The sequence below is a fragment of the Scylla paramamosain genome, chromosome 3 (genome assembly GCF_035594125.1).
Source record: "Scylla paramamosain isolate STU-SP2022 chromosome 3, ASM3559412v1, whole genome shotgun sequence".
Classification (NCBI taxonomy): Eukaryota; Metazoa; Arthropoda; class Malacostraca; order Decapoda; family Portunidae; genus Scylla; species Scylla paramamosain.
Window position 1 is genome coordinate 33,753,523 of NC_087153.1, and position 27,547 is coordinate 33,781,069.

The window sequence follows — 27,547 nt, forward strand, 5'->3', positions numbered from 1 at the left end:
TATAAAATAGAGTGTAGGTGAGAAACTTATTTGATACATAATATACCTTCATTAGTTATCTGAATTTCATAGACTGCAAGGAGCTTCTTAAGTTAATCTGATTTTAAGTACTTCTTTTGTACTTTCGTAATACAGTATTAATAAGTTTGTACTGAAAATGTCTAACATTCACAACTTCCTATGACAATCAAGTTTTCATTTCTGCAACTAACATGAAGGGCTTTTCATGATGGCTCTCCAAGTTCAAATAATCATGGGTTGTATTAAGCCCCTTGTACTGGATCAAATTGTTGGATAATTATATATATATATATATATATATATATATATATATATATATATATATATATATATATATATATATATATATATATATATATATATATATATATATATATATATATATATATATATATATATATATATATATATATATATATTTTTTTTTTTTTTTTTTTTTTTTTCTTCTTTTCTTTTTTTTTTTTTTTCTGTGTGGAGGGGGATGAGGGATGGTGGATGGTTGTGACAGGGCAGTTGGTTGGTTGCTCTAGCAATGTGCCACTCTGTCACTCCTAATATACCAGCCCAGTCTAGATAGTGAATCCTGATAAATTCACCATCAGGTCATTAATTAAAAATGTTCTTACGGAACGTTCGCTGATGTTTTTTTTTTTTTTATTACGGCCAGTCATATTTACTAGAATAGCTGATTAACAGAGCCTTATATTTTCCTCCTTCTTTTTCCTTAAAGGCTCCAGACAGATCATAAATTCGTAGCGTGTTCACTCACCCATGTGTGTGTGTGTGTGTGTGTGTGTGTGTGTGTGTGTGTGTGTGTGTGTGTGTGTGTGTGTGTGTGTGTGTGTGTGTGTGTGTGTGTGTGTGTGTGTGTGTGCGTGTGTAAGGAGAAGGAAAATAAAGCAGACGTTCGTGTGTATATGTAACATTAAGGAGTAAATAGTCCTCACTACTACTGGTAACCCTAAAAATCACGTCGAGCATGTGAAAGTTCTTACTGTTCAACGCTAACTGTTAGTGTTCTTGGACTCAAACAGCTGTTTTTTTTAAATAAAGATTTAATTGTTAACCACTTGTAGTTCTATGCATACGTGTTCTGTTGAAGGCATTCAAGGCGCGCAGAGAAGTGTGTTAGTACCTGAACGGTAATCAAGTCTGCGTTACGTTGTGAATAAGGAGACGGGGCGAAAACTTACTGCTGAACCCAGTTTTCGTCCAGAAAACTTATTTTTGGCATCGCAGTAATAGCAGAGAGCTGATGAGGCCTTTTCAAATGAAGATATTAATACTTACACTTTACAAGATTATCAAGTGAGAAAGTCGTCTTAATTCAAAGGTTATTGAAGAAAATGTAGTGTTATTATGTAAAAGTCGTAACATTATAAAAGCTTCATATACAATAATGTTTATCTTCGAAAGGAAGCACACATATTTTTAAGCTGAATTAGCAGCTTTGCAGTAACGTCTACCTTTCCAATTAACGTCTCCATACGGGACTTCCCTCAGTTGGTTACTCCATCACGTGGTGTCCCATAGAGTGGGTACCTTTCCTACCTGTGAAAGCCGTCTCGCTTCAGTAAAGTACTACATTATATTTCTTAATGAGACACAGATATCTGAAGCTTTTGTCAACATTATCCAGCCTGTGTTTTGTTCCTCTCTTGTTTCTGTTATCATTTTCAGTACAAAACTTGTGAGACACCTGCCGATGCACTGTAAAGCACTTCTGTGAAGGGAAAATTTTTTAAGATAATTTGGTCCGAAATGCACTGTCGCCTACATGATTTATAGGAGAGATGGAATGGTCCTGTCACATGCCTGACTTTTAGGCGCCTCTCGTTCCATTCAAGCTTAATAATAAATAATTTTGTCTGTGTTTCCAGGCACGAGTTGAGTACATTACATAAGTATGATGACAGGCTTACTGTTCAATGCTGAAGTAAGATTGAACTGACCAAAACATTGTCAGCAAATAAGAATATAGTAGAAAATAAGATTAAATAGTAAACAGATTCGCTTTGTATTATAATTTAGACCAATGATATTTGTTATTTTTGTACATTTTTATTTGGGTTTGTTTTGAACGCTACCTGTCTATATGTTGCTGTCCACTCCTTTAACTTTAATTTTCAAGTTTTCATTCCTTCGTCTTACAACTTATCATCTTCCCATTTATGAACAGCAATCCTCAACATCAAAACGCTGGGCGGCTTTCAGAGGTGACTCTGAGCTTTATGTTGACATGAAAAACACCCTGCCACCTTATTTCCTATACCCTTGTTTGTCAAGATTAGGCCACAGGGCCTAGCTCCTGCTGACCGCCTTTATGTGTGTCGATGTTGGTTAGTTCGTCTAGAAGGTCCTTCGATATGAATGAGGCACTACAACTCTTGATCCTTTTAATATCACGCACGTTCAGGGCTTAGTTCATGTTATTTTGTTGGAACCATACATGCCACAGGTTACTCGGGCGGCCGACCTTCTCTCAGACATGCCTTTACTGAGAAATGGATCTTTATCCGTCCTTGTTTTCACTCGCTCTACAGCGAGTAGATACAGTGCTTTCATGGTTAAACCTTTTCTGGCAAGGAAACTTCTTCTAGTATGGCTCCTCCATATTGGAGGCGGCTTTTTTTTTTTTATGTAGGAAGGACACTGGCCAAGGACAACAAAAATCCAATAAAAAAAAATGCCCACTGAAATGCCAGTCCCATAAAAGGGTCAAAGCAGTAGTCAAAAATTGGTGGATAAGTGTCTTGAAACCTCCTTCTTGAAGGAATTCAAGTCATAGTAAGGTGGAAATTCAGAAGCAGGCAGGGAGTTCCAGAGTTTACCAGAGAAAGGGATGAATGATTGAGAATACTGGTTAACTCTTGCGTTAGAGAGGTGGACAGGTGGTGTATTTTATAACGGTTTGTTACCCTTAGCTAGAACCACTCTTACATAAAAATAAATAAATGAATAAATAGAGATACATTAGAAGGCCAAACTGGATCTGGATATGGTTAAGTAGGACAGTAAGGAAAGACATCAGTGCATTGTACTAACGAAACCACCTGTGATGAAGATAATCACATCTTTATTTCATAAATCAGATGTACAGAGTTGTCCGTTCATAGTGGGTTTAAGAAGTAAAATCTAAAGATACAAAAAGTTATAGGTATTATGGTACTTTGATTACTGATTGGTTAATTCCAACTTCATCCGTTTTCCTGGCATGGTGCCACTAATGAGAGAAGTCAAGGCAGTGAAAACCATCTTCTCAGGGTGTGGTGAACGCGATCTTCTTGGTCCAGGCAAGGTAAGGCTTATAGCGCATGTTGACGTACAGTCCTGGGTAGTCCTTGTGGCCACAGCCGTATCCTTGCGACACGATGCCCGCCAGCACGAAGCGTCCACCGGCTTCCTCAGTCACAAGTGGTCCACCGGAATCTCCCTGAGACAAAATTAGCAGCCGCGTCAGGATCGCTACTTCGTCTCAGCATTCAGATTAACGAGCATCACCCCGCCCCCTTCCCCCCTAAAAAAGACTAACCATCAGTCTGGTGACAACATTACCTGGCAAGCATCCCGCCCTCCGTTAAGGTCCCCAGCACACAGGATCTCGTCCCCGATGCCTCGAGGCCAGGTGTCCTCATAACTAGGTAATGTAGAGTAGCTATCGTTACACTGGGCAGACGGGAACACTGTCACGTTGATCTCTTGCAGGATGGAGGTAGGGAACCCACCTGAGATGTAACACAAGTCTTAGAAACGATAGAATATCTACTGAATACATAATAATAATAATAATAGTAATAATAATAATAATAATAATAATAATAATAATAACAAATTTACAAAAAAATATTAGCATCAGCAAAATTATTTATCTGCGGGACTCCTTGTTAAAAAAATAAATAAATAAAGGTATGAAAAGTAAGAAAGTGATGTACAGTGACTTTACCTCGCTCGGTGTCGCTCCAGCCAGTGAGTGTCGCCGACCGGAACGTGACGTCCTTGTCGCTCTCCGTCCCCCACGGCAGGCAAACGGGACTGATGAACTCCTTGGGTAAAAGAATATTTTGATTGCATACTTCTGAACTTGAGGCAGTAGGCATCGTCGTGTTCGTTTGAAACCTGAATGTCTAAATGAAGGTATGATTTTTGACACAAACTGACCTGTATTACGACCGGTCTGTCCAACTTGAGGAGGGCCAGGTCATGATAACCCTCTCCAAACTTGAAGTCAGGATGAAGCACCGTCTCTGCCACTCCAAAGTCCTGGTGGTTCGCCCCATCGTTGTCGTCATTGTAGTTGTGTTCACCAAGGCGAACCACTTCGGCCGTGCTGAAGGATGGCAAGAGAACCATCGTATTGTAGCGCTCTCTCTCTCTCTCTCTCTCTCTCTCTCTCTCTCTCTCTCTCTCTCTCTCTCTCTCTCTCTCTCTCTCTCTCTCTCTCTCTCTCTCTCTCTCTCTCTTTCAGGCACACAATATTGTAACATCCAGCACATTCTCCTTTATAAACTTTCTTACTTACGGTTTCTGTTTGCTGAACAAATTTCTCTATGTTCTTGATGCAGATTTTTCAGAAGGTGTCCGACTGCTGGCGGCATTTTGGAACTGTCTAGCCCCTTTTTCCGGGTGAGGATAAGTTAAGCTGTTACGGGAGATGACTGTCAGCTTGAAGATGAAAAAAGACAGTTGCAAAACGTCACTAGCAATCGAAAAAAAAATCTCTGAAGAACATCGAAAAATTGTATGGCAAATAGGAACCATTACGTAAGAAAATTGGCGTTGGAGAATGTGTTGTATCCTTCAGTCTCGTATGCCTCCAACAAGATATCTTTCCTGGCTATAGCAACATCTATCTTTATCTATCTATTTACCTACTTCTTTCTGTATCCACCTGCATCTAGGTATATCTTATTATATGTTTCTATATACCCACATATTCGTCTGTCTATCTTTGTCTTTGTCTATCCATCTTCACCTAGGTCTACTGTATTTTCTTATTTCTATCTACCCACATATCCATTCATCTCTATTTATCTGGCTATCTATCTTTAAATATCTCCATCCATCTATTGATCTGTCTATCTCTCTATCTACTTATCTATGTAAATCTTTTGAACAGTCTTGGCTCACTCGTGGAAGAAGCAGTGGAGGGCTGACAGGACCCACTGCTCGCTGATCAACACTCCGCCACAGAACCATCTAATTCCCGCAGGACTATTTTCCCCAAGCAGTGCCTGTTAAGGGAAAAAAGTATATATATATCAAAATTCACAAGTACGATCTTAAACAACATGCATTATTCTGATTTTTTTTTTCACTTGTTTATTCATTTCATTTACTTATGTATTTTATTTGACTTTTTTATCTATTCATCTATTTATTTTTACTTATTTATTTTGTTTTATATTTTTCATTATTATTGTTGATGTTGTAATTATTATTATTATTATTATTATTATTAATATTATTATTATTATTATTATTATTATTATTATTATTAATTAATTAATTAATTGTTTTATTTATTTATTTATTTATTTATTTATTTATTTATTTATTTATTTATTTATTTATTGATTGATTTTTTTTTTTTTTTGTGCGTGTACTTTCATACCATCCAGGGCCAAGCATTTTTCTGTGCGTTAACTCCCCCTATTCCTGCTGCTGTTTCCCCCCCTCCGCCCTCAGGCAAGGGTACACCAGGGACAGACCGAGCAGGCCGACTCGCTGAAATTTCTATTATCGGACTCGGAGGCGTTGGTGGTTCAGGACGCAGCACACTGCCGCGAGAAAACCCACGTGAAGATAGGAAGTTTTGCGCATTTCTTCCACATTCTGCAAGTGATTTGAAGTCGCTCTTATTTTTTATTTATTTATTTATTTTATTTATTTTATTTTATTTTTTTGAGTTGAATGTTCTCTGTATGTCACACACGCACGCAAAGCCATTGTTGTATTTTTTTCATCACTTACGGAAAGCGACATTAGGGGGGTTGATGTTCGTGAGGGCCGCGGTGACTACACCGGGATCTGTAACAGAGTAATGGTTAGTGCATGGCGTTGGTCTTGTGGTGTCGTGTCCTCACATTTACATCCGCCGCGACTTTCGTAATACGTAGACCTCTATAAAGAAAAATATAAAAAAAAGAAAAAGAAAATCTGTTCCAATAGTAAAGTGATTAGTGTGTAAAAAAAAAAAAAGGAAAAAGGTCTGGATGGAGTGTGTGCGATTGTGAAGCTTACATGTAGCTCTGGAGTGTGTAGGGTTAGTACCTACTCATGTGCCGGCGTCTCATCCAGCTATTGCTTTTCACCCGCCACCCCCCTTCACCTCAGAGGATGAGAAAATAAAAAAATAACAATTTGTATCCCAACACTGTGAGGTTCGTCATGTACACACCGTATGTATGGAGCGTGTACAATGACGTTGGAAGTTTACGTGATGTTCAGTGATTTGACATGGTCAAATTCCAATGATGCTGCTTTAAATTTAAAGTGTTGTGTTTACATAAAAGCCAATTCAGGTCATATACACTGAAGCCATGCCGAAATAACAACTGGTAGGTAACTCCATCGCCAAACAAAGCCATCTTTATACAAAAGAAATTGTTACCCCCTGCTACAAGGGAAATGAGAGTGGCCTCAGTAAATGTCAGGAATCGCAGGATTAGCTTCCATTGTAAGTAGCCCCAAACTGAAAAGCAAGCAATACGGTAATCATTGGCAAAAAGTACCAGTAACCTGCAGATTTGTTGACGTTCAAGTATTTTAAATCTAAACGTAAGTTACCTATAAATTAATTAATCTGAAGAGCAATTGACATCCTAAAGCGTACAATTATATAAACATACGTAAATTATATAAATATACAGACTTTAATGATTATGATCTTTGTACAATTGGTTGATGAAACACTTTAGTACAATACTCTCTCCTCCAGGAACGGAATGTTCATATCATTAAACAGCAACTCAGTCACCAACATCACACCTACTCGAGGGTATGTCGCAGCAGACGAGGAAGGCGGAGTCCTTAATGCCGCACCTAGAAGGCTCCTCAACACCAACAGAGTGTTCACAGGATCGGGAACATTTGCCTGTCTTGCCAGAGCTAGTGGGACAGTCATCCCCTTCAGCGTGGTCCAGTTGGCCGGGAAATATTATACTGGCTTCTGTAAAGAAAGACTCAAGAGGAGACTGACACTACTCACTGGTTTCCCGAAAAAAAATTAATAAATAAATAAAAAAATATATATATATATATATATATATATATATATATATATATATATATATATATATATATATATATATATATATATATATATATATATATATATATATATATATATATATATATATATTATTACAGATAGGTAAGGACTTGACACCTGTGGCTCAAAGGTGGGTTTCCCAGAGACGACAAAGATAAATGGAGCGTACGCACTTACCACCGGTGACTTTCGTCTCACTAGTGTTGCTTCTCATGTACCTGCCTCTAAGGATTGTTCTTCTCTGCCTTGCTTTTCTTTATTTTGTATGTGACATTCACTTTTAAGAAGCTTACAATAGCGTCAGTTTATTTTATTTCACATGAATATTTCTTCCGAGCTTAGATGGTGGTTTTATTTGGTTATTTACAATTATTTCATTTTATTTATTTATTTATTTATTTTTATTTTTAGGTTCTCCATTCCTCTGAAATTTTCTTCAAAATTCTTTGTGAAGCTGTTTTTTTTTTTTCTTTTTCTCTCACTTTAGATTCTCCATTTCTTTGAAATTTTTCTTCTAAATTCTTTGCGAAGCAGCGTTGAAGAAGTAACGTCGTTCCTGAACGCACTTACTGTGCTTACAAACATTTCTCTTACACATAAATGTATAGATTTCTAGCCTACTTTTATCTAATATATTACGGTACGTAATCGTCTCATAGTCGTACCTTTATGAAACTGTTTACAAGCCCTTCACCTCAAAAATTTGCTCGTGTGTCCCATCGGCAAAGTGCAGAGCAGCCTCTCAGCGTCACAAGGACGTCATGTTAAACGCCGTGACACATGGTGATTTTTATTTATTTTTTTTATGCTTCCATTTATTGCTATGACTCCGTAAGCAATTAATGGATCAATTATATATATATATATATATATATATATATATATATATATATATATATATATATATATATATATATATATATATATATATATATATATATATATATATATATATATATATATATATATATATATATATATATATATATATATATATATATATATATATATATATATATATATATATATATATATATATATATATATATATATATATATATATATATATATATATATATATATATATATATATATATATATATATATATATATATATATATATATATATTACAAAGTCAACATTTAACTGTGAGTCACAGATGCTGACTTACCCGATTTTTTTTTCTTCTTTTTTTTTTAAGAAAATTGTTACTTTTTTTTCACTTTTCAATAGTATTTCTACCTCCTTGTGCCTTAAAATGCTCACCATTGTGAAATGTCTTGTGTCGTTGTCGCTCTCAGAAGAGTACCTCCGTGCATCAACTTTCGCTCTCTGTATTTACTTATAGGTACGGAGAATGAAGACAGTTTCAGAGTAGGAAATATTACAAGAAAAGACGAGGACGGACTCTACATGTCGGCTGTAATGAACCTCATTAACGTCAAAAGCCACACACTATACTTTTTTCTGTCTTTTCCTGTAGGTTGAAATATTTTTTTGGCATTTATATTCTTGTGTCGCGGAGCAAGATATGTTTTTTTTTTTCCTCTCTCCTAATCCAAATTAATATCATTACTGGCCAAACCTTCAACGCAAGGGCATCGAGTACCGGTTGGAGGCTCTCACAGCTGTCCACTTACCTGTGGCTTGGGAGAGCGCCAGCAGCAGTACCAGGACACACACCCGCTTCATCTTGCCTTCTCTGCGTGACTGGTTTCTCCGTTGCCTCATGCCTTTACTTGGTGCACTCTGTTGCCATCTCAATTCAGCCATTCTTCTCTACGTGAGTGGTTCATCTATCATCGGGGAAGATAACGCTGATAAATAATTCAATCCTGATATTTCGTAAGAATTAATAAGATTTCATTGTGGGATTGCTATAAATGGGAAGTTTATGTTGCAAGAAAGAAAAGAAAAAATCTTAGACTAAAGTGAAAAGGCTCGTATTTACCAGGAAAAAGGCCCGGAAGGAGATTGATAAGCGAAATTGTCAGTAATGCAACAGTGGAAGCATCTCGCACATTGCTCACTTGCCATCACTCTACATCAAATGTTTGCGAGAACCCAACGGTTGTGCTATATACCGTTGGGTAGGAAATTTCATTCTGCATTCAGTGGTATGTGTCCGCTCTTGTTGGTGAAAATTACAGAAAACTGCAAATTTGACATGCTTTTTCGTTACGAGCAAAGCGAAGTTTATTATTGAAGTTGTTCTTTCATTTTGAGCGGCACGGCCCCGGCCTGACCATAACGCTATTCAAACCGTAATATCTCTAGAACTACTCGGTCAATCATAACGAAATTAGCACCATATGATAGCACAACCCTATCAATTTTATGTGATATAGCTTTCATCTCTTATAATTGAAGTCATTGGATAATTTGCAAAAAGTAGAATGGTGTCAAAAATGGGATTTCTCAAAAACTATTCAATTTTCACCAACTTTCCTTTTTTTTTTTTTTTTGTTTTTGTTTTTGTTTTTAAGAAGAGCGGACGCATACCACTAAACACGGAATGAAATTTTCTATCCAACGGTATATAGCAATGGGCTCTCGCAAAGTTTTGAAGTAGAGTGAACTGAATATTAGGCAAGTGCACTTTATGTGGGGTGCTTGAAATTGTTGTTCTCTCTCTCTCTCTCTCTCTCTCTCTCTCTCTCTCTCTCTCTCTCTCTCTCTCTCTCTCTCTCTCTCTCTCTCTCTCTCTCTCTCTCTCTCTCTCTCTCTCTCTCTCTCTCTCTCTCTCTCTCTCTCTCTCTCTCTCTCTCTCTCTCTCTCTCTCTCTCTCTCTCTCTCTCATTGAAATGCCCCTTCCACTGATGCATTACTGAAAGCTTCCCTCGTCATTCGTCTTCGAAGGCGTTTTTCTTGTAATAAAGATACAAGTAAATCGCCTGGAAGGATAATCGAAGTTGTCAGTAATGAAACAGTGGAAGCACCCCGCTCTTCACCCAATTGACTAACATTCAAATAACTCTACCTCAAAAGTTTGCATGAGCCAAATGGTTGTGCTATATACAGTTAAATAGAAAATTTCATTCTGCGTTCATTGGTGTGTGTTTGCTCTTGTTAAGACAAACAAAAGTTGGTAGAAATTGTACTAAACTGATTTTCGATTTATAAAATCCCATTTTCGACACCTTTCTACTTTTTGCAAGCTACCTATTGACTTCAGCCAATAGAAGAGATGAAAGCTGTGTCATATAAAATTGATAGAGTTGTACTATCACATGGTTATAATTTCGTTACGATCGGCAGAGTATTTCAGGAGATATTAATGTTTGAATAGCATTACGGTCGGGCCGGGCCGGGCCGCTCAAAATAAAACAACAAACAGCCTTCATAGAAAGCTTCGCTTCGCTCGTAATTAATATTGTTTTTTAACAGTCATTGTTTGTCACCACGCGTAATTTAGAAATGTTTCATAAACGAGCAGTTAGATTAATAATATCAAGCCGACATTTCTTTTAAGTAATGTTATTCTTGTATGAAATAGAAACTTTTGTACTTTAGATATTCGGCACTGAAAACAGCTCTAAAAACTAGCTTCGTTATAAATACATTTCGTTTAAGTATAAATACCATTAAAGTTATTCAGTCTTTGGCAGAAAGAAATAATAAATCACGAAATTATTATTATTATTTTTATTTATTTATTTATTTATTTATTTACTTATTTATTTATTTATTTATTTATTTATTTATTTTATTTTATTTATTTTATTTTTTTTTTTTTGTAATTTCCTCACGCAAGGAATGTTTCTCATCCCTCGTGTCTATTTAGTCATCCACCTCTGAAGTGACTAATAGACCTATATCCCTTTTGTAATACGAGGACCAGAACTGCACACCGTAGTCTAGGTGAGGTCTGATCAATGCTGATTACAACTTCAATATCACTTCAAAACTTTTACTTTTAATGCTCCTAAAGATCAACCCTAATACATGGTAAGCTCATTTCTGGCTTGTAGACTGACGGAAATCTGAGATTCTTTCCTCCAATAAAATTGTAATGTAAGTAGAGAGGCAGAAGTAGGAGGCAGTAGACACCTGCCGAAACGATAATTACTCCCAGTGAGGTCTAAAGTACTGTTCAGGGGGTGCTGTGAACTTATCATTAAACCCAGCTGTGACCTCACTGAACGTTTCCCTTTGTGTCTCACAACACAAGGGGGCAGTCACAGCCTGCCCTCTAAAGACAACTCTCTTCCTCCACACAAACCTACAAGCACCTAATAACACACACACTCCCTTCACTCAAAATTTTTTTTAAATCATCATGGCGACTCCTACACCAGCCTCGGAGTCCCCATCTGGGGAGGGGACCATAAATGTCCCCAGATATCTATCCACTCCTACGCTGATGATACCACCCTGCACTTTTCCACGTCTTTTCATAGACGTCCAACCCTTCAGGAGGTAAACATATCACGCAGGGAAGCCACAGAACGCCTGACTTCTGATCTTTCTAAAATTTCTGATTGGGGCAGAGCAAATTTGGTATTGTTCAATGCCTCAAAAACTCAATTCCTCCATCTATCAACTCGACACAACCTTCCAGACAACTATCCCCTCTTCTTCAATGACACTCAACTGTCCCCCTCTTCTACACTGAACATCCTCGGTCTGTCCTTTACTTATAATCTGAACTGGAAACTTCACACCTCATCTCTAGCTAAAACAGCTTCTATGAAGTTAGGTGTTCTGAGACGTCTCCGCCAGTTTTTCTCACCCCCCCAGCTGCTAACTCTGTACAAGGGCCTTATCCGTCCATGTATGGAGTATGCTTCACATGTCTGGGGGGATTCCACTCATACTGCTCTTCTAGACAGGGTAGAATCAAAAGCTTTTCGTCTCATCAACTCCTCTCCTCTAACTGACTATCTTCAGCCTCTCTCTCACCGCCGCAATGTTGCATATCTAGCTGTCTTCTACCGCTATTTTCATGCTAACTGCTCTTCTGATCTTGCTAACTGCATGCCTCCCCTACTTCCGCGGCCTCGCTGCACAAGACTTTCTTCTTTCTCTCACCCCTATTCTGTCCACCTCTCTAACGCAAGAGTTAACCAGTATTCTCAATCATTCATCCCTTTCTCTGGTAAACTCTGGAACTCCCTGCTTGCTTCTGTATTTCCACCTTCCTATGACTTGAATTCCTTCAAGAGGGAGGTTTCAAGACACTTATCCATCAATTTTTGACCACTGCTTTGACCCTTTTATGGGACTGGCATTTCAGTGGGCATTTTTTTAATAGATTTTTGTTGCCCTTGGCCAGTGCCCTTCCTACATAAAAAAAAAAAAGAGAGAAAGAGCCCAGGACACCAGGGACTACTAAAGGACGTGCCGGGAAAGGAGCTTAAGCCTGGTTACCCCATACTACCAAACGGCACCAACGGTGCAAGTTACAAGCAGCGGTGGTTCAGTTCGGTGATGATGATGATGATGACAATTGAAAAAAAAAAAAGTCAACTACGCGAGAGGTCTGGTGTTTGGCTAATAATATAAAACAGGTTCTTCACATTTTGAGTGGCCTTGCGCCTTTCTTTTCATCTTTTATGCTACCTGTAGCCGTAATTGTCACTCCCATCCATGGATATTTTGACACTGCACCGTTTGCCGTATCCAAAGCTGTTTCCTAGAGATCAGGTACAGAACACTATTTATTGGGCATAAGTCTTATGCTGGTGTGTTTTTGGAGAATTCTTTTTCATGAATAGTGAATGTTTCGTCGAAGAAAACTCAAACAATGTAAGTAATTTGTATTCGCCTGAAGATGTTTTTTTTTCATGTTTATCAATCATTATAATAAGTTTCGTTGAATAACCAAGTCTTTGACATTATTAGGGTAGTCTCTGATTTATGAGACAGTGAGTGCAACCTTTTTGATCCAGACTAGATAGGGCGGGTGTCGCAGCTTGGCGTACAGTTCTGGAACTTCCCTGTGTCCGCGGCCATTGCCCACCAACGTGTAATTTTCATTGGCACTCTGAGTCACAAGACGTCCACCGATGTCACCCTGAGGAAGGAACAACACATGGGTAGGATTCGGGGCCACGTCCTGATGTGATCCTTGCCTCTGCTCAGCAGTCACAGCAGACCCTCCCTCCAGAGGACACGCTAAGCGTCAGTCAATCAGTCTCGATGCCAGCCACATGATGGTGTGAATGACTTAAAACCACATACCGTGCTATTTTCGTACTAACTTCATCATTATTGAGCCGATCCGCATGATCTTGGCCTTGTTTAAGGGTTGTCTGAAGATGGAGAATCAACTGTTTATGTTTTCAGGCTGACTGGAAATTATTTTGATCAATTTCCGGCGTAGCACTGACGTGAAAGAGGTCTGATCAGTGGATTTCATTACAATATATAATCATGTCTTTTAATGTAACTTTTTAAGAGTTTTGGCAACAAAAATATGAATAAATTTTTCTTATTTTCATCTAATTATTTAAATGAAAAATTGAATGGATTCCTGTTTAAGCGCCTTGTCAGTGAACAAGCATGTTTTTTGTTGCCCTTGGCCAGTGTCCCTCCTACATGAAAACAAGTAGTAGTAGTGGTGGTAGTAGTAGTAGTAGTAGTAGTAGTAGTAGTAGTAGTAGTAGTAGTAGTAGTAGAAGTATTTTATTGTAATTGAAATACAAGTAATAGTAATATTTTTATAATAATAATAATAAGAAGAATAATAATAGCAATAATAATATTAATAATAATAATAATTATTATTATTATTATTATTATTATTATTATTATTATAATTACAATAATGATAATAATAATGATAATAATAATAATAATAATAATAATAATAATAATAATAATAATAATAATAATAATAATAATAATAGTAATAATAATAAAAATGGAGATCTTTCCGAATTTATGTTTACTCCGATATCTCTATAGTAGACACCTGCCAAAACGATAATTACTCACAGTGAGGTCTGAAGCACTGGATCAGCGGGTGCTGTGAACATATCAATAAATCAGTTATGATCTCACTGAACGTTTCCCCTGTGCCTCACATCACAAGGAGTCAGTCACAGCTTCTCCTCTAAAGGCAACTCTCTTCTTTCACACAAAATTACATGCACCTAATTGCACACACACACACCATTCACTCAAAATCCTGAATTCAATATGGTGACTCTTATTTCAGCCTCGGAGTCCCCGTCTGGGAAGGGGACCACAAATGTCCCCAGGTCAAACTGCCCTTCTAGCATCGATTCTATGTGTCTTGACACCTCCCTCAACTTTTCTTCATTAACTTTTGCAACATTAGATCGAATTTCCAATCTGTGGAACACCACCTTTTCTTTACTAAACCTCATCTTTTCCTCTGAAGCAACTGACAGTAGCCCCTTCTCTATTCCGTCCTACTTCCTCTATCTTCATTTTCAAACCTAAGTTGTATGTTGCTTCTATGTGCGCAGTTACTTAACTTGGTCTCGTGCTCACGCTCTTGAATCATGTGAATTTTCCACCATCTGGCTATGATTACAGAGTCACTCTCGAATTAAAATCATTTGTGCGGTATATCTCTCACCTAACTCCTCTGGCTATAAAAAAAAAAAAAAATAATAGACTACATAAATTCCAAACATCCTGACTCTCTTCCCTTTCGCAGAGATCCCCATGCTTAGAGACTTCAATCTTCACTACCAGTTTTTGGCTTTCCTCACCCTTCATTGAGCATTCTGTCAAACTAGCCTTTAACTTTGCTATCCTTCACGACCTAGAGCAACTGATGTAACATCCTACTCTTATCTCTGATCGTCTTGAAGATAAGCCCAACATTCTTGTCCTTTTTCTTAACCTCTAATCCTTCTGCATATGCTGTCAATGTCCTCTCCGTTGGGCTCCTAAGATCACAATCCCATATCTGAATCTTATCTTATAGCCAAAATCCCTCTTCAGGCTCCCGCGAAGCTGAGGTGCCTCTGGCATTTCTCCTCTGATAATTAAGGAGACCTGAGGAGGTATTATACTGATTTTCCATGGAATGACAACTTCTCCGTGTCATAAACCTATCCCTAAGGGATAAGGATAAGGTCATTGTCTGAGTTAGTAGCTGGGGGGAAGGGGGTGAGAAAAAAACTTGTGTAGACATCTCAGAACACCTAACTTCATAGAAGCTGTTTTAGCTAGAGATGAGATGTGAAGTATCCAGTTTAGATTATAAGAAAAGGACAGACCGAGGATGTTCAGTGTAGAAAAGAGGGACAGTTGAGTCTCTTTAGAAGAAGAGGGATTGTTATCTGGAAGGTTGTGTTGAGTTGATAAATGGAGGAATTGAGTTTTTGAGGCATTGAACAATACCAAGTTTGTACTGCCCCAATCAGAAATTTTAGAGAGATCAGAAGTCAGGCGTTCTGTGGCTTCCCTGCGTGAACTGTTTACTTCCTGAAGAGTTGGACGTCTACGAAAAGACGTGGAAAAGTGCAGGGTGGTATCATCAGCATAGGAGTGGATAAGACAAGAAGTCTGGTTTAGATGATCAATGATGAATAAAAGGAAGAGAGTGGGTGACAGGACAGAACCCTGAGGAACACCACTGTTAATAGATTTAGGAGAAGAACACAGCAGCAATAGAACGGTCAGAAAGGAAACTTGAGATAAAGATACAGAGAGGATAGAAGCTATAGGAGGGTAGTTTGGAAGTCAAAGCTTTGTGCCAGACTATGTCAAAAGCTTTTGATACGTCTAAGACAACAGTGAAAGTTTCACGAAAATCTCTAAAAGAGGATGACCAAGACTCAGTAAGGAAAGCCAGAAGATCACCAGTAGAGCGGCCTTGACGGAACCCATACTGGCGATCAGATAGAAGGTTGTGAAGTGATAGATATTTAAGAATCTTCCTGTTGAGGATAGATTTAAAAATTTTGGATAGGCAGGATATTAAAGCAATAGGACGGTAGTTTGAGGGATTAGAACGGTCACCCTTTTTAGGAACAGGTTGAATGTAGGCAAACTTCCAGCAAGAAGGAAAGGTTGATGTTGACAGAGAGAGCTGAAAGAGTTTCACTAGGCAAGGTGCAAGCACGAAGACACAATTTTGGAGAACAATAGGAGGAACCCCATCAGGTTCATAAGCATTCCGAGAGTTTAGGCCAGCGAGGACATGAAAAAACATCATTGCGAAGAATTTTAATAGGTAGCATGAAGTAGTCAGACGGTGGAGGAGAGGGAGGAACAAACCCTGAATCATTCAAGGGAGAGTTTTTAGGAAAGGTTTGAGCGAAGAGTTCAGCTTTAGAGATAGATGAGATAGCAGTGGTGCAATCTGGTTGAAATAAAGGAGGGAAAGAAGAAGAAGCAACGTTTTTGGAGATGTTTATGGCTAGATGCCAGAAGTCACGATGGGAGTTAGATCTTGAAAGATTTTGACACTATTAATGAAGTAGTTTTTGGCTAATTGGAGTACAGACAGCATGGTTCCGGGCAGAAATATAATGTACTTGCATCTTGCTTAGTCAAACTCTTCCAACTCTATCAACATCTGCCTTTCCTTCCTGCTGGAAGTTTGCCTACATTCAACCTCTTCCTTAAAAAGTGGTGACCGCTCTAATCCCTCAAACTACCGTCCTATTGTTTTAAATTCCTGCCTCTCTAAGCTTTTTTTAATTCATCCTCAACAGGAAGAGTCTTAAATATATTTCACTTCATAACCTATCTAATCGCCAGTATGGGCTCCGTTGAGGCCGCTCTACTGGTGGTCTTGGCCATCCTCTTTCAGGATTCTTATGAAACATTCTATGTTCCCTTAGATATATCAAAAGCTTTTGATAGAGTCTGGCACAAAGCTTTGATTTCCAAACTATCTTCCTGCGGCTTCTATCCTTCCTTTCTGACCGTTCGATTGCTGCTGTGGTAGACGGTCACTGTTCTTCTCTAAAGTCTATTAACAGTGGCGTTCCTCAGGGTTCAGTTCTCTTCCCATTAATTATTCGTCAATGAGCTTCTAAACCAAACTTCTTGTCCTATCCACTATTACGCTGATGACATCACCTTGCACTTTTTCCACGTCTTTATGTAGACGTCCAACCCTTCAGTAGATAAACTGTTCAACCAGGAAAGCCACAGAGCGCCTGACTTCTGATCTCTCTAAAATTTCTGATTGGGCAGAACAAATTTAGGAATGTTCAATGCCTCAAAAATTCAGTTCTCCCATCTATCAACTCGACACACCCTTCTAGATAACTATCCCCTCTTCTTCAGTGACACTCAACTGTCCCCCTCTTGTACACTGAACATCCTCTGTCTGTCCTTATTTATGATTTAAACTGGAAACTTCTCATCTCATTTCTAGCTAAAACAACTTATTTGAAGTAATGCGTTCTGAGTCATCTCTGCCAGTTTTTTTTCTCACCCACCCTATCTGCTAACTCTGTAAAGGGGCCTTATCCGTCCGTGTATAGAGTATGGTTCACATGTATGAGAGGATTCCACTCATAACGCTCTCTTAGGGTGAAATCAAAAGCTTTCTGTTTTATCAATTCCTCTCCTCTAACTGACTGTCTTCTGTCTTTTCTCATTGCCGCAGTGTTGCATCTCTAGTTATTTTCTACCGCTATTTTCATGCCAACTGCTCTTCAGATCTTGCTAACTACATGCCTCCACTCCTCCCGCGGCCTCGCTGCACAAGACTTTCTTCTTTCTCTCATCCCAATTCTGTCCACCTCTCTAATGCAAGAGTTAACCAGTATTCTCAATCATTCCTCCCTTACTTTTGTAAACTCTGAAACTCCCTGCCTGCACATGTATTTACTCCTTCCTATGAAATCTTTTCAGTGGGATGCTTCAAGACACTTGCCCTTTTTTTTTTTTTTTTTTTCTTTCTCTAGTCATTCTATATGACATCGCTATGAGAACTGACATTAATTAAATAGACCTTATTTTATTCAATTTTTTTGTTGCTCTTGGTTAGTGGCTCTCTGACAATATATATATATATATATATATATATATATATATATATATATATATATATATATATATATATATATATATATATATATATATATATATATACTCGTATATATATATATATTACAAAATACAGCATAAAACGGCAAAACAAATCCAAAACTACACGGAAGTGTTGGTTAATAACTTTAAATGTTAATTGATTAATTTATTTTCTTGAAATAATTTGTGGCAGCAACCAGACGCCATAGGTGGATGGGAAAAGTTTGGAAAGGCCTCTTGCCATCAGCGCGAACTCGAGATAATAATAGGTATGCTAATATAACGATGTCGAATTATAATTTCTCTGGCTCATATTTTATATTTATTATCCTGAAAGTCTTCTTGATATAGCATGACATTTCTTTCCTTCATTAGACTGTGAAAGCAACTTTCTTGACCCAGGCAAGGTAGGGTGGGTAGTACATATTGCCGTACAGTCCGGGGAAGTCCTTGTTGCCACATCCGTTACCTTGGGACACGATGCCCGCCAACACATACCGTCCAATATTGTTCCTAGTCACCAGAGGCCCGCCGGAGTCACCCTGGGGAAAGAAGAACGAAGATTAAGTTTCGTGGCTACGTCAAGAGAAAATCAGAATCTCTATTAAGTTGTCACAACAAATCCAAAGACACATTAGAGCATCAGTCAGTCAGTCAGTCAGTCAGTCAGTATTTACTCCATCATTATGACAGCATTACCTGGCAAGCGTCCTTCCCTCCCTCAAGATCTCCGGCACACAGGGTCTCCTCTCCGATGCCCTGGGGCCAACTGGTCTTGTATCTGGGCAAGATGGAGTAGCTAGTGTCACACTTCTCCGACGTGAACACCGTCACGTTCACTTGCTGCAGGAAGGTGGTTGGTTGGCCAACTGAAATATTGAGGAAATCATTTGTCAGGAATTACTAATAGAGTTTCAATCTCAAGATATATTGTTCTACAATTTGAAAGTAACCAAAATAAAAGTATGCAATAGAGTTTGAACGTACAAAATTCAGTATCGCCATAACCAGTGAGCGTCGCTGTTTGTCCCGTGATGTCCACCTCGCTCTCCGCTCCCCACGCGAGACACACGGGAATTATGAATTCCTGAAGACAGGGACAGAACTGCCATAAGTAATGTGTGTGTGTGTGTGTGTGTGTGTGTAACAGTTATGCACAACAACAATAATCTGTGCCGAAATCGCCACTTGCGCGGGCATGGGTGCCATCCGCTTCGAAAGGATGAATGACTAAAAGTTTTATAGGTGGTTTCGTCTAAGATATCACCCCAGAATAAACTTTGTTGGAGGGATGATGATAAATTTATTGCGGCTCAAGGCAGGTGATACGTCAAAAAAATTATGAAGACTGCGTACGAGAATCAAATCCCACGCGGCGAAGATTGGAGGGCAGGGTGGAGGGAGGCTTAAGAAAACAGCATTGCATCTGATGATGACCTCTCACCTTTCAAACCTCTGTGTGGTGAGGGTGGTACAGAGGCCCCGTCAGGAGTTCCAGTGTGGCACGTGATATTGTCTTTTGTCTCAAAGCGATTTATTTGATTATGATGATGATAATAATAATAATAATAATAATAATAATGATAATAATGATGATAATAATAATAATGATAATAATGATAATGGTAATAGAAATAATAATAATTATATTATTATTATTATTATTATTATTATTATTATTATTATTATTATTATTATAATTATTACTGTTATTATTATTATCATCTTCAATGTTGTTGTTGTTGTTGCTGTTGTTGTTGTTGTTGATGTTGTACATCATAATAATTTCAGTATTTTTACTAAGATTTTCATTATTATTATTATTATTATTATTATTATAATTATTATTATTATTATTATTATTGTTACTACTACTACTACTACTACTACTACTACTACTACTACTAATGTTACTGTTACTATTAAGTATTATTATAGACTGTTGACTTATGTAACATTGTGTGAAGAAAGATAGAGGAAAGGTGGCAAACCAAGACGCAGAAGGAAAATTTTCCTGGATTGAAGGATGTAACTGTTAGAATTCCCTTTTAACTGTCGTCGGGTTGCAATACCAGTACTGCTTGTGGAGATGTAAGACTGTTTGCATGGCGGAATGTCAGGAGCTTGGCTTATCCTCAAGGAATATGACGTCAAACGGATACGTTTTTTGAAAGTCTTACAAAATATCTCTCACAGACACGTTTTTCTTATTATTTAACATTCGCTTTTACTGTCGACGTTTGTGAAGATAATAACAAGTGCAAATAATGACTATATGAAATCCTAATGTAGCTATTTAAATATGATCGAAAATCCAGTGAAGAAGACAATAGGTATTCATACATTAGTTAAGAAAAAAAAAAAACATTTCCTTAGAGCAGCTGGCTTTTTGCAGTTTTAGTTTCTAATAGAATTCATAATAGTATTGAATGGAAAACAACTAAAGCCGGGCAGTAACTTTTCCGTCTCTTCAGAGAAATATTCTTTAAGCGTCTGCTTTTGTTCACTAGACACATGCTGAGCGGCAGAGTTACGCCTTAATTATCCCCTACTTAAATAAAAGAATCTTGTAGAACATAATATGGAACTTGAATCAGATTCGCTGTCCTCACCCGCACGATACGGCAGCACAAATATCATACTTACTAGCATGGTCACTGCTAGAAGAAGGAACTTGGCGGAGTATTGTAGCCCAGATTGATCCTTTCTCAAAATATACTCGTGTATACTTTGGACTAGTCCAGAATAATTCCCGGGGTATAATTGGACTTGGCTTATTTTTACACCTCCGTTTTCAAATTAATTTAGTCTAAGCTATGCTTCCTTAGGCCCTTGTTACAATAATTAGTAACAGCACTTTTTTTTTTTCTAAACCATTACTGTTATTTGATATCTCCAAGCTGCTTATGAGTAATTAAAAAAAAAAAAAAGTTCCTCTGACTCAAAGACAGGTACTCTATGGGATGATGAATTAAGTGGAAATGAGAATAGATAGCAGGTGCGACTCACCGATGGTGTGATTTACACTTGTAAGGTTTGCCCGTTGTGTTTTCTTGATTGTTTGAACCGCGAACATTTGATATGGAAGAGTAAGAGAAAACATTTTACCATTCGGGGGTTCACTAGAGCCCGCGTCCCTGGTAGTGGTCCGAGTGCCCAACTCGCAACATACTTAATGTATCCTATAAACCTGAAGACTTACGGGCATGGTTACATCGAGAGATTAGCAATAAAATGGTATAATCAAATTTCGTATGCTTTCAAACATTTAAAATTACAATTTAATCATGTCTGTGAGTATTCTGGTCTATAGGATACATTAAACATGTGGCGTGTTGGATTCTCAGACCTCTACCGGGGACGGGCCTTCCACCGAACCCCAAGATGGATTTTTTTTACTGCCACTCTTTTAAGTCAATTGTCCATGGCTCAATAAACCAGAAAAAACACAGCGAAGAAACTTTTACATGCTCCATGTAGATCATACTGAATTTTTAATATATATATGCTTACCTACTAGGAGGAGAGAAAAAGATCTTTGTAGAATTTAACGTACTGCACAGCTCACAAGAAATGTTTCCAGGCGTGAGATCACTGCATCATCCGCATTAATACCAGTTGTTATCTTCTGGTAATATAGTAATATGCTTTTTACATGGAAAAGGGATGGGAAATATTCTGGCCAAGAGGGATATATTCTACCCTAGCCCATTTTATGTCTAAGGGTGTAAAATGGCCTAATTTAACTTATATCCCGACTATAAAACAGACTAGCCTATAATAACTCCTGGAATACTCTGGGCGGGGGTATATTCTGACCCGTTACAACAGGTGTGCAGAGCTTTCATAGTATCTTTTGTAGAAAATGAATTCTGCAGAACCGAACTGCATCGGGGACGGCTGATACACTTAGGGATCCATTCGCTTTACTTCAATTATTACATTCACCGAATACTTACAGACTACACTTTTGGGAGATGGCTTTTTTTTCGCTGAAGAGGAGCCACGACGTTACTCGGTGTGAGGGTGGTTTATACTCGTAAGCGATTAATTAACATGGCGTCAGTCCCCTTTATGTGGTTGTGTTGTGACGTCACCGCATATTGGCTCTCTCTGATTAGTTAATAATAATTGTACTCCAATTAACGTGATACAAAGGATAATTTCTTCTCTTCTTTTTCGTTCAGCTTGTCTCTATTAAGAATCGCCACAACAGAATTGATCTGCATGTTGATCTGACAAATACCCTTCCTAATGCAACGTTCCCCGTTTATATAAGAAAATGTCTAGATACACACACACACACACACACACACACACACACACACACACACACACACACACACACACACACACACACACACACACACACACACACACACCATCAGTCACCTGTATGTGCACCCTCGAAGACAGCCTAAGCAGGGCCAGGTCATGGTAGTCCTCGGGGTGAGTATACCCAGGGTACATAACCGTCTCTGCCACACCAAAGTCTTGGTGAACTGCCCCGTCATTGTCATCCAGATGGTCATCTTCACCTAGACGCACCACGTCTGGGTTCCTAGAAAGAGGTGATGGAGGAATTTGGGTGAAGTGTGAGTTACTTTTGTTTCTGAAGATTGTTCGTAATCATTCACTTTAAATGTTTCACTTACTTAGAAAAGAAGCAATGGAGGGCAGTCAGGATCCACTGCTCGTTGATCAGCACTCCCCCACAAAACCAGTTCACATTTGGTCCACTTTGCTCACCAATCAGTGCCTGTAGAGGAAGGTCCGCCGTGACGGTTTTAACATTATAATCATAACTGGAATTTAGATTTACGATCAATTTTGAATTAATATTCTTTCTCACCATCCAAGGCCATGCATTCAGTTCTGCTCTTTCACTCCCTACAGCGAAAGCTCCTGCCACTGGGAGCCCTTTTGTTCCACATGCTGTAAAAATATTGATTTATTGACACAAGTAGTAATTCTTGAATTCATGAATTGCATCTTTTGTGTGAAAGTTGTATTTCGTGGTTACTTACTGAATGTGATTTTGGGTGGAGAGATATCTGTTACCGGCAGTAGAACTCCATCTGAAGAAGAGAGTAGTTAGTTGCGTAACACTTTCCCCTCCGTAAGTGATTCAAGTGAAGCGTCAAAAGGTGCCTAGTTCGAGAGAGAGAGAGAGAGAGAGAGAGAGAGAGAGAGAGAGAGAGAGAGAGAGAGAGAGAGAGAGAGAGAGAGAGAGAGAGAGAGAGAGAAGTGGGAGGGGAGGGAGGTACTAATAATTTTAATTAAACTAAACCAAACATTATGCTTAGCTTTGTTTTATCTGATAATTTATATTGAACATTATTGATTTAATGAATGAAAAATTAAGACTCTGTCCGTCTATGAATTTTTGCTCATGTCAGCTCTGGGACAAATCAAATTCCTCTGAGGAATTATCTCTGATAAGTTTCTCATCCCTGCTCCACAAAGCACTTTCTCCTATACCCACCCGAGGCACTGGGGCAGCAGACGACAGGATATATGCCGTTAAAGCCGCACCTGACGGGCGGGTTGCGGCGAAAGTTCACATCAGTGTAGTCACAGTGACGTATGTCCGCACACCTGCCTGACGCACCTGAATGCAAGGTGCAGGTGTCCCCTTCCTGCAGAGTCACACTAACAGGAAACACAATGCGACTCGCATCTGTCAGGAAGGAAAATGTGTGTGCACGAGATGACATGACATTTACCACTACAGATGAAGAGAACATTCTCCCAATGTTATAATATAAAAGCGCTTTCATACCTGTGGCGGCGGTGAACACCACCGCCAGGGAACACAAGGAGAGGACGAGGGGCCCTTCCATACCACCGTGCCGTGCCGCCTGTCCGCTCACTACTGCCCTCACCTCTTCCCTTCATACCTTTAAACCTGTTCAGCTTACTTTTTTTTTTTTTTTTTTTTTTTTAGTTTTTTCTCTTTGGGAAAACTTTTCTAAAGTGTTAACTGGAAATAAGTGATACATTGAATTTGATATGTTGATGCTGACTAGTGTAGTTGTTGTTATTGTTATTATTATTATTATTATTATTATTATTATTATTATTATTATTATTATTATTATTATTATTATTATTATTATCATTATTTTTATTATTATTATTATTATTATTATTATTATTATTATTATTATTATTATTATTATTATTATTGTTATTATTATTGTTATTATTATTATTATTACTTCTATCACTATCCACCATTACTACTACTACTACTACTACTACTACTACTACCATCATCAACATCATCATCATCATTATCGTCATTAGTGTTATTATTTCAACAAATAATTGCCACTAAAGTTGAAAACGGTGGAAGGAGTGTAAAATTTCAAAGTTATCTCATCTCTCTCTCTCTCTCTCTCTCTCTCTCTCTCTCTCTCTCTCTCTCTCTCTCTCTCTCTCTCTCTCTCTCTCTCTCTCTCTCTCTCTCTCTCTCTCTCTCTCTCTCTCTCTCGTCAGCCAGGGGATTTCCCGTATCTGGGATTCATGGTTGACTCATAACAAGAAATTAATGATATTTCTTTTATTTTACTGGACCTCAGTTGAAACGTTATCAGAATGCATCGAAAGATGATTATGTTTTAAGTTCTGCTTCATGTAAATCTGGTTATTGTCTGCCTGAGAAATATTGATACAACGTAAAACAAGCTGACAGATATCTTAAGCAAAACTTTTTGGCCCTTCTCTCTTGTATCAAGAAGTTCATTTTTTTTTTTTTATTTTGTCCTATTTTTTATTTGCTTGCAACATTTTTTTTTTAATTGCTGTTTTTTTTTTTTTTTTTTTTTTTTTTTAGTGTATGACGTGACCTGGCCAAGTGCATTCTGTTTGGAGGGAAGATGCCTTCGTCTCTGCTATGCACCATAAACGAATGATGCTTTCCTTTTATCATTCCTCGTTATCCCGTCCGTCATTCTTTTTCCCTTTCTGGGGTAATTAAATTTTCGTTCCATTTCTCCTTAAAAACCTGTGTAAATTTTAAACCCATGCCAGAATACTGTACACTGTTTAAAAAGATTCGTCTACAGTGATAGTGGAAAGTTAGCTCTCATAACTCTTGTTTGCCAATAACACTCCAGTCTGACAGTATTTTTCTATTGCTTAATGTTCAATATAATATTCTTTTTTGTAAATCTTATCGGAATATATATATATATATATATATATATATATATATATATATATATATATATATATATATATATATATATATATATATATATATATATATATATATACTCGTATATATATATATATATATATAGAGAGAGAGAGAGAGAGAGAGAGAGAGAGAGAGAGAGAGAGAGAGAGAGAGAGAGAGAGAGAGACTGGATGTCCCAGGGGGGAAAGTCACATATTCTCAGAAATGAAAGAACAAGTCATTTTAAGTCGGAAATATTCTATGGTCAGGTGCTTTTTAACGCCAACTTGATCATTTAATTCCTTCAGACACTCTAAATAAAAAAAAAAATATTTCTTTGTAAGAGGGAGGCAGCAACTCAGCTTCCAGCCTCTGGGACCATCTAGGCGATATGAACACCAAAAAATGAACTCACACACACACACACACACACACACACACACACACACACACACACACACACACACACACACACACACACACACACACACACACACACACACACCATTTTTACTGTGGAGGACTCCAAGTGGTAGAAAGGAAACAATATATAGACTAAATTATCCCTAAATATATTACTATGTCAATATCTCGAGGGATGACATAGTTTGTGTATTGTTTTCTTCCTACAAATTGGAGCTCTCCACGAAAAAAAAATACATAAATAAACAAAAATAAAAAAAAATAAATAAGTATTAAATTGTTGGTGTTGAAAGGTTGTCTATAGCCTCTGGGTTTCCCACTGGTTGTTAGGAGCTCAATCGCTTACTTAATCCAACAAACAACTTGCGTAACGAAAGATGAACACAGAAGAAATGATCCTTTACTTCGCCCGTACACCTGCCTTGTAACCTTAAGATTCTACGGAGTCTTAACACACACACACACACACACACACACACACACACACACACACACACACACACACACACACACACACACACACACACACACACACACACACACACACACACACACACATTACTTCTATGTTTCATACTTTGCCTAGGTATCATTATGTTTACAAATTCACTCACCTAACCAATATCATATGCTAATAAAAGGTAATTCAAATTTTCTCAGCATACTTTAATTTCTTCTTTTTTCCCCTATTCGAAATCGTTAAAAACTTGCTCATCTACAACCTAGTCAGGCACTTTTTTATTAGTCTTTTCTATGACTTTATTTACCTTATCTATTGACATGACTAGTCTGGTTGATTTCTTCCAGCATCTTTACGAAGGCAGGACCATGGTCTAAGAGAGCCATTTGTAATGCTTCAGTCTCTGTAAAGATATTTCCACAGCTTATTTAATGACATGGATGTTGCCAGTGCTCATTAATCAAATCAAAACCTGATTTTATCAATTCATTTTTGTCAAGCGTTATGTTATATCAATTTTATAAAAGCCCGTACACAGCAGATATTAAATATATTGGTCAATAGTTTCTTTTTTTATGTTTTCTTTTTTGATGGGCATCCTTGCGAATCAGAATTATTACGTTTTTCAAGATCATTCAGGACAGACCAAAGTCAAATAGAGGATAACTTCTTGTACCTTTATATAACATCAGTAGTTGAATGTTCATGGTCCTCTCTAAGATGTATTCTGTCTATGATAAATGACACACTTGTTTCAGTTTTCCATATTTGCACTTTTTTTTTTTTTTTAAGAAGTAAATAGTCTTACTTCTTACTTGTAGTTTTTTTTTTTCTCTTCACCAAGTTATTTTCTCTTCTTTGTAGATTTATTCTACTGCATTGCTTTACAGATTTTATATATATATATATATATATATATATATATATATATATATATATATATATATATATATATATATATATATATATATATATATATATATATATATATATATATATATATATATATATATATATATCTTACTTCCTACATCTAGTGTTGATATAAAGACTAAGAAAGTTGGCATTGAAATCCTCTGTACTTCTATTTACATCATCCATTGCATGTGAATTCACGCTTTTCATGTTGGTACCAAATCCGTCCCTCTTCTTTTATCTGTGAAATATTTGGTCTCGTCGTTCCTACTAACCTTTTTTCTCTATCTATGTGGTGTTTCT

The 27,547-nt window shown here is 37.5% G+C and overlaps 2 protein-coding genes across 2 annotated transcripts; both read right to left on the bottom strand.

Moving 5' to 3' along the window:
• Positions 1-3,080: 3,080 nt before the first annotated feature.
• LOC135094104 (venom protease-like) lies at positions 3,081-9,089 on the bottom strand. The gene is made up of 9 exons (XM_063993905.1): positions 8,933-9,089; positions 7,013-7,189; positions 5,992-6,048; positions 5,633-5,853; positions 5,149-5,252; positions 4,180-4,348; positions 3,965-4,064; positions 3,577-3,746; positions 3,081-3,454 (listed from the first exon to the last, which is right to left on the bottom strand). Exons 1-9 carry the CDS (start codon positions 9,063-9,065, stop codon positions 3,281-3,283), a joined length of 1,305 nt encoding a protein of 434 aa, XP_063849975.1. The 5' UTR covers positions 9,066-9,089; the 3' UTR covers positions 3,081-3,280.
• Positions 9,090-18,416: 9,327 nt separating this feature from the next.
• On the bottom strand, positions 18,417-24,138 carry LOC135094117 (venom protease-like). The gene is made up of 9 exons (XM_063993919.1): positions 24,046-24,138; positions 23,749-23,943; positions 23,291-23,341; positions 23,116-23,198; positions 22,919-23,022; positions 22,656-22,824; positions 19,251-19,350; positions 18,963-19,132; positions 18,417-18,805 (listed from the first exon to the last, which is right to left on the bottom strand). Exons 1-9 carry the CDS (start codon positions 24,104-24,106, stop codon positions 18,635-18,637), a joined length of 1,104 nt encoding a protein of 367 aa, XP_063849989.1. The 5' UTR covers positions 24,107-24,138; the 3' UTR covers positions 18,417-18,634.
• Between the last annotated feature and the right edge of the window lie 3,409 nt (positions 24,139-27,547).

Coding starts and splice junctions, on each gene's coding strand:
- LOC135094117 (XM_063993919.1), bottom strand. CDS start 24,106: ATGGAAGGGCCCCTCGTCCTCTCCTTGTGTTCCCTGGCGGTGGTGTTC. Junction 23,944..24,045: donor GGTGTTCACCGCCGCCACAG/GTATGAAAGCGC, acceptor CCTTCCTGACAG/ATGCGAGTCGCATTGTGTTT. Junction 23,023..23,115: donor TGAATGCATGGCCTTGGATG/GTGAGAAAGAAT, acceptor CTTCCTCTACAG/GCACTGATTGGTGAGCAAAG.
- LOC135094104 (XM_063993905.1), bottom strand. CDS start 9,065: ATGGCTGAATTGAGATGGCAACAGAGTGCACCAAGTAAAGGCATGAGG. Junction 7,190..8,932: donor GGCGCTCTCCCAAGCCACAG/GTAAGTGGACAG, acceptor CTTTCTTTACAG/AAGCCAGTATAATATTTCCC. Junction 4,065..4,179: donor ACAGACCGGTCGTAATACAG/GTCAGTTTGTGT, acceptor CTTTTACCCAAG/GAGTTCATCAGTCCCGTTTG.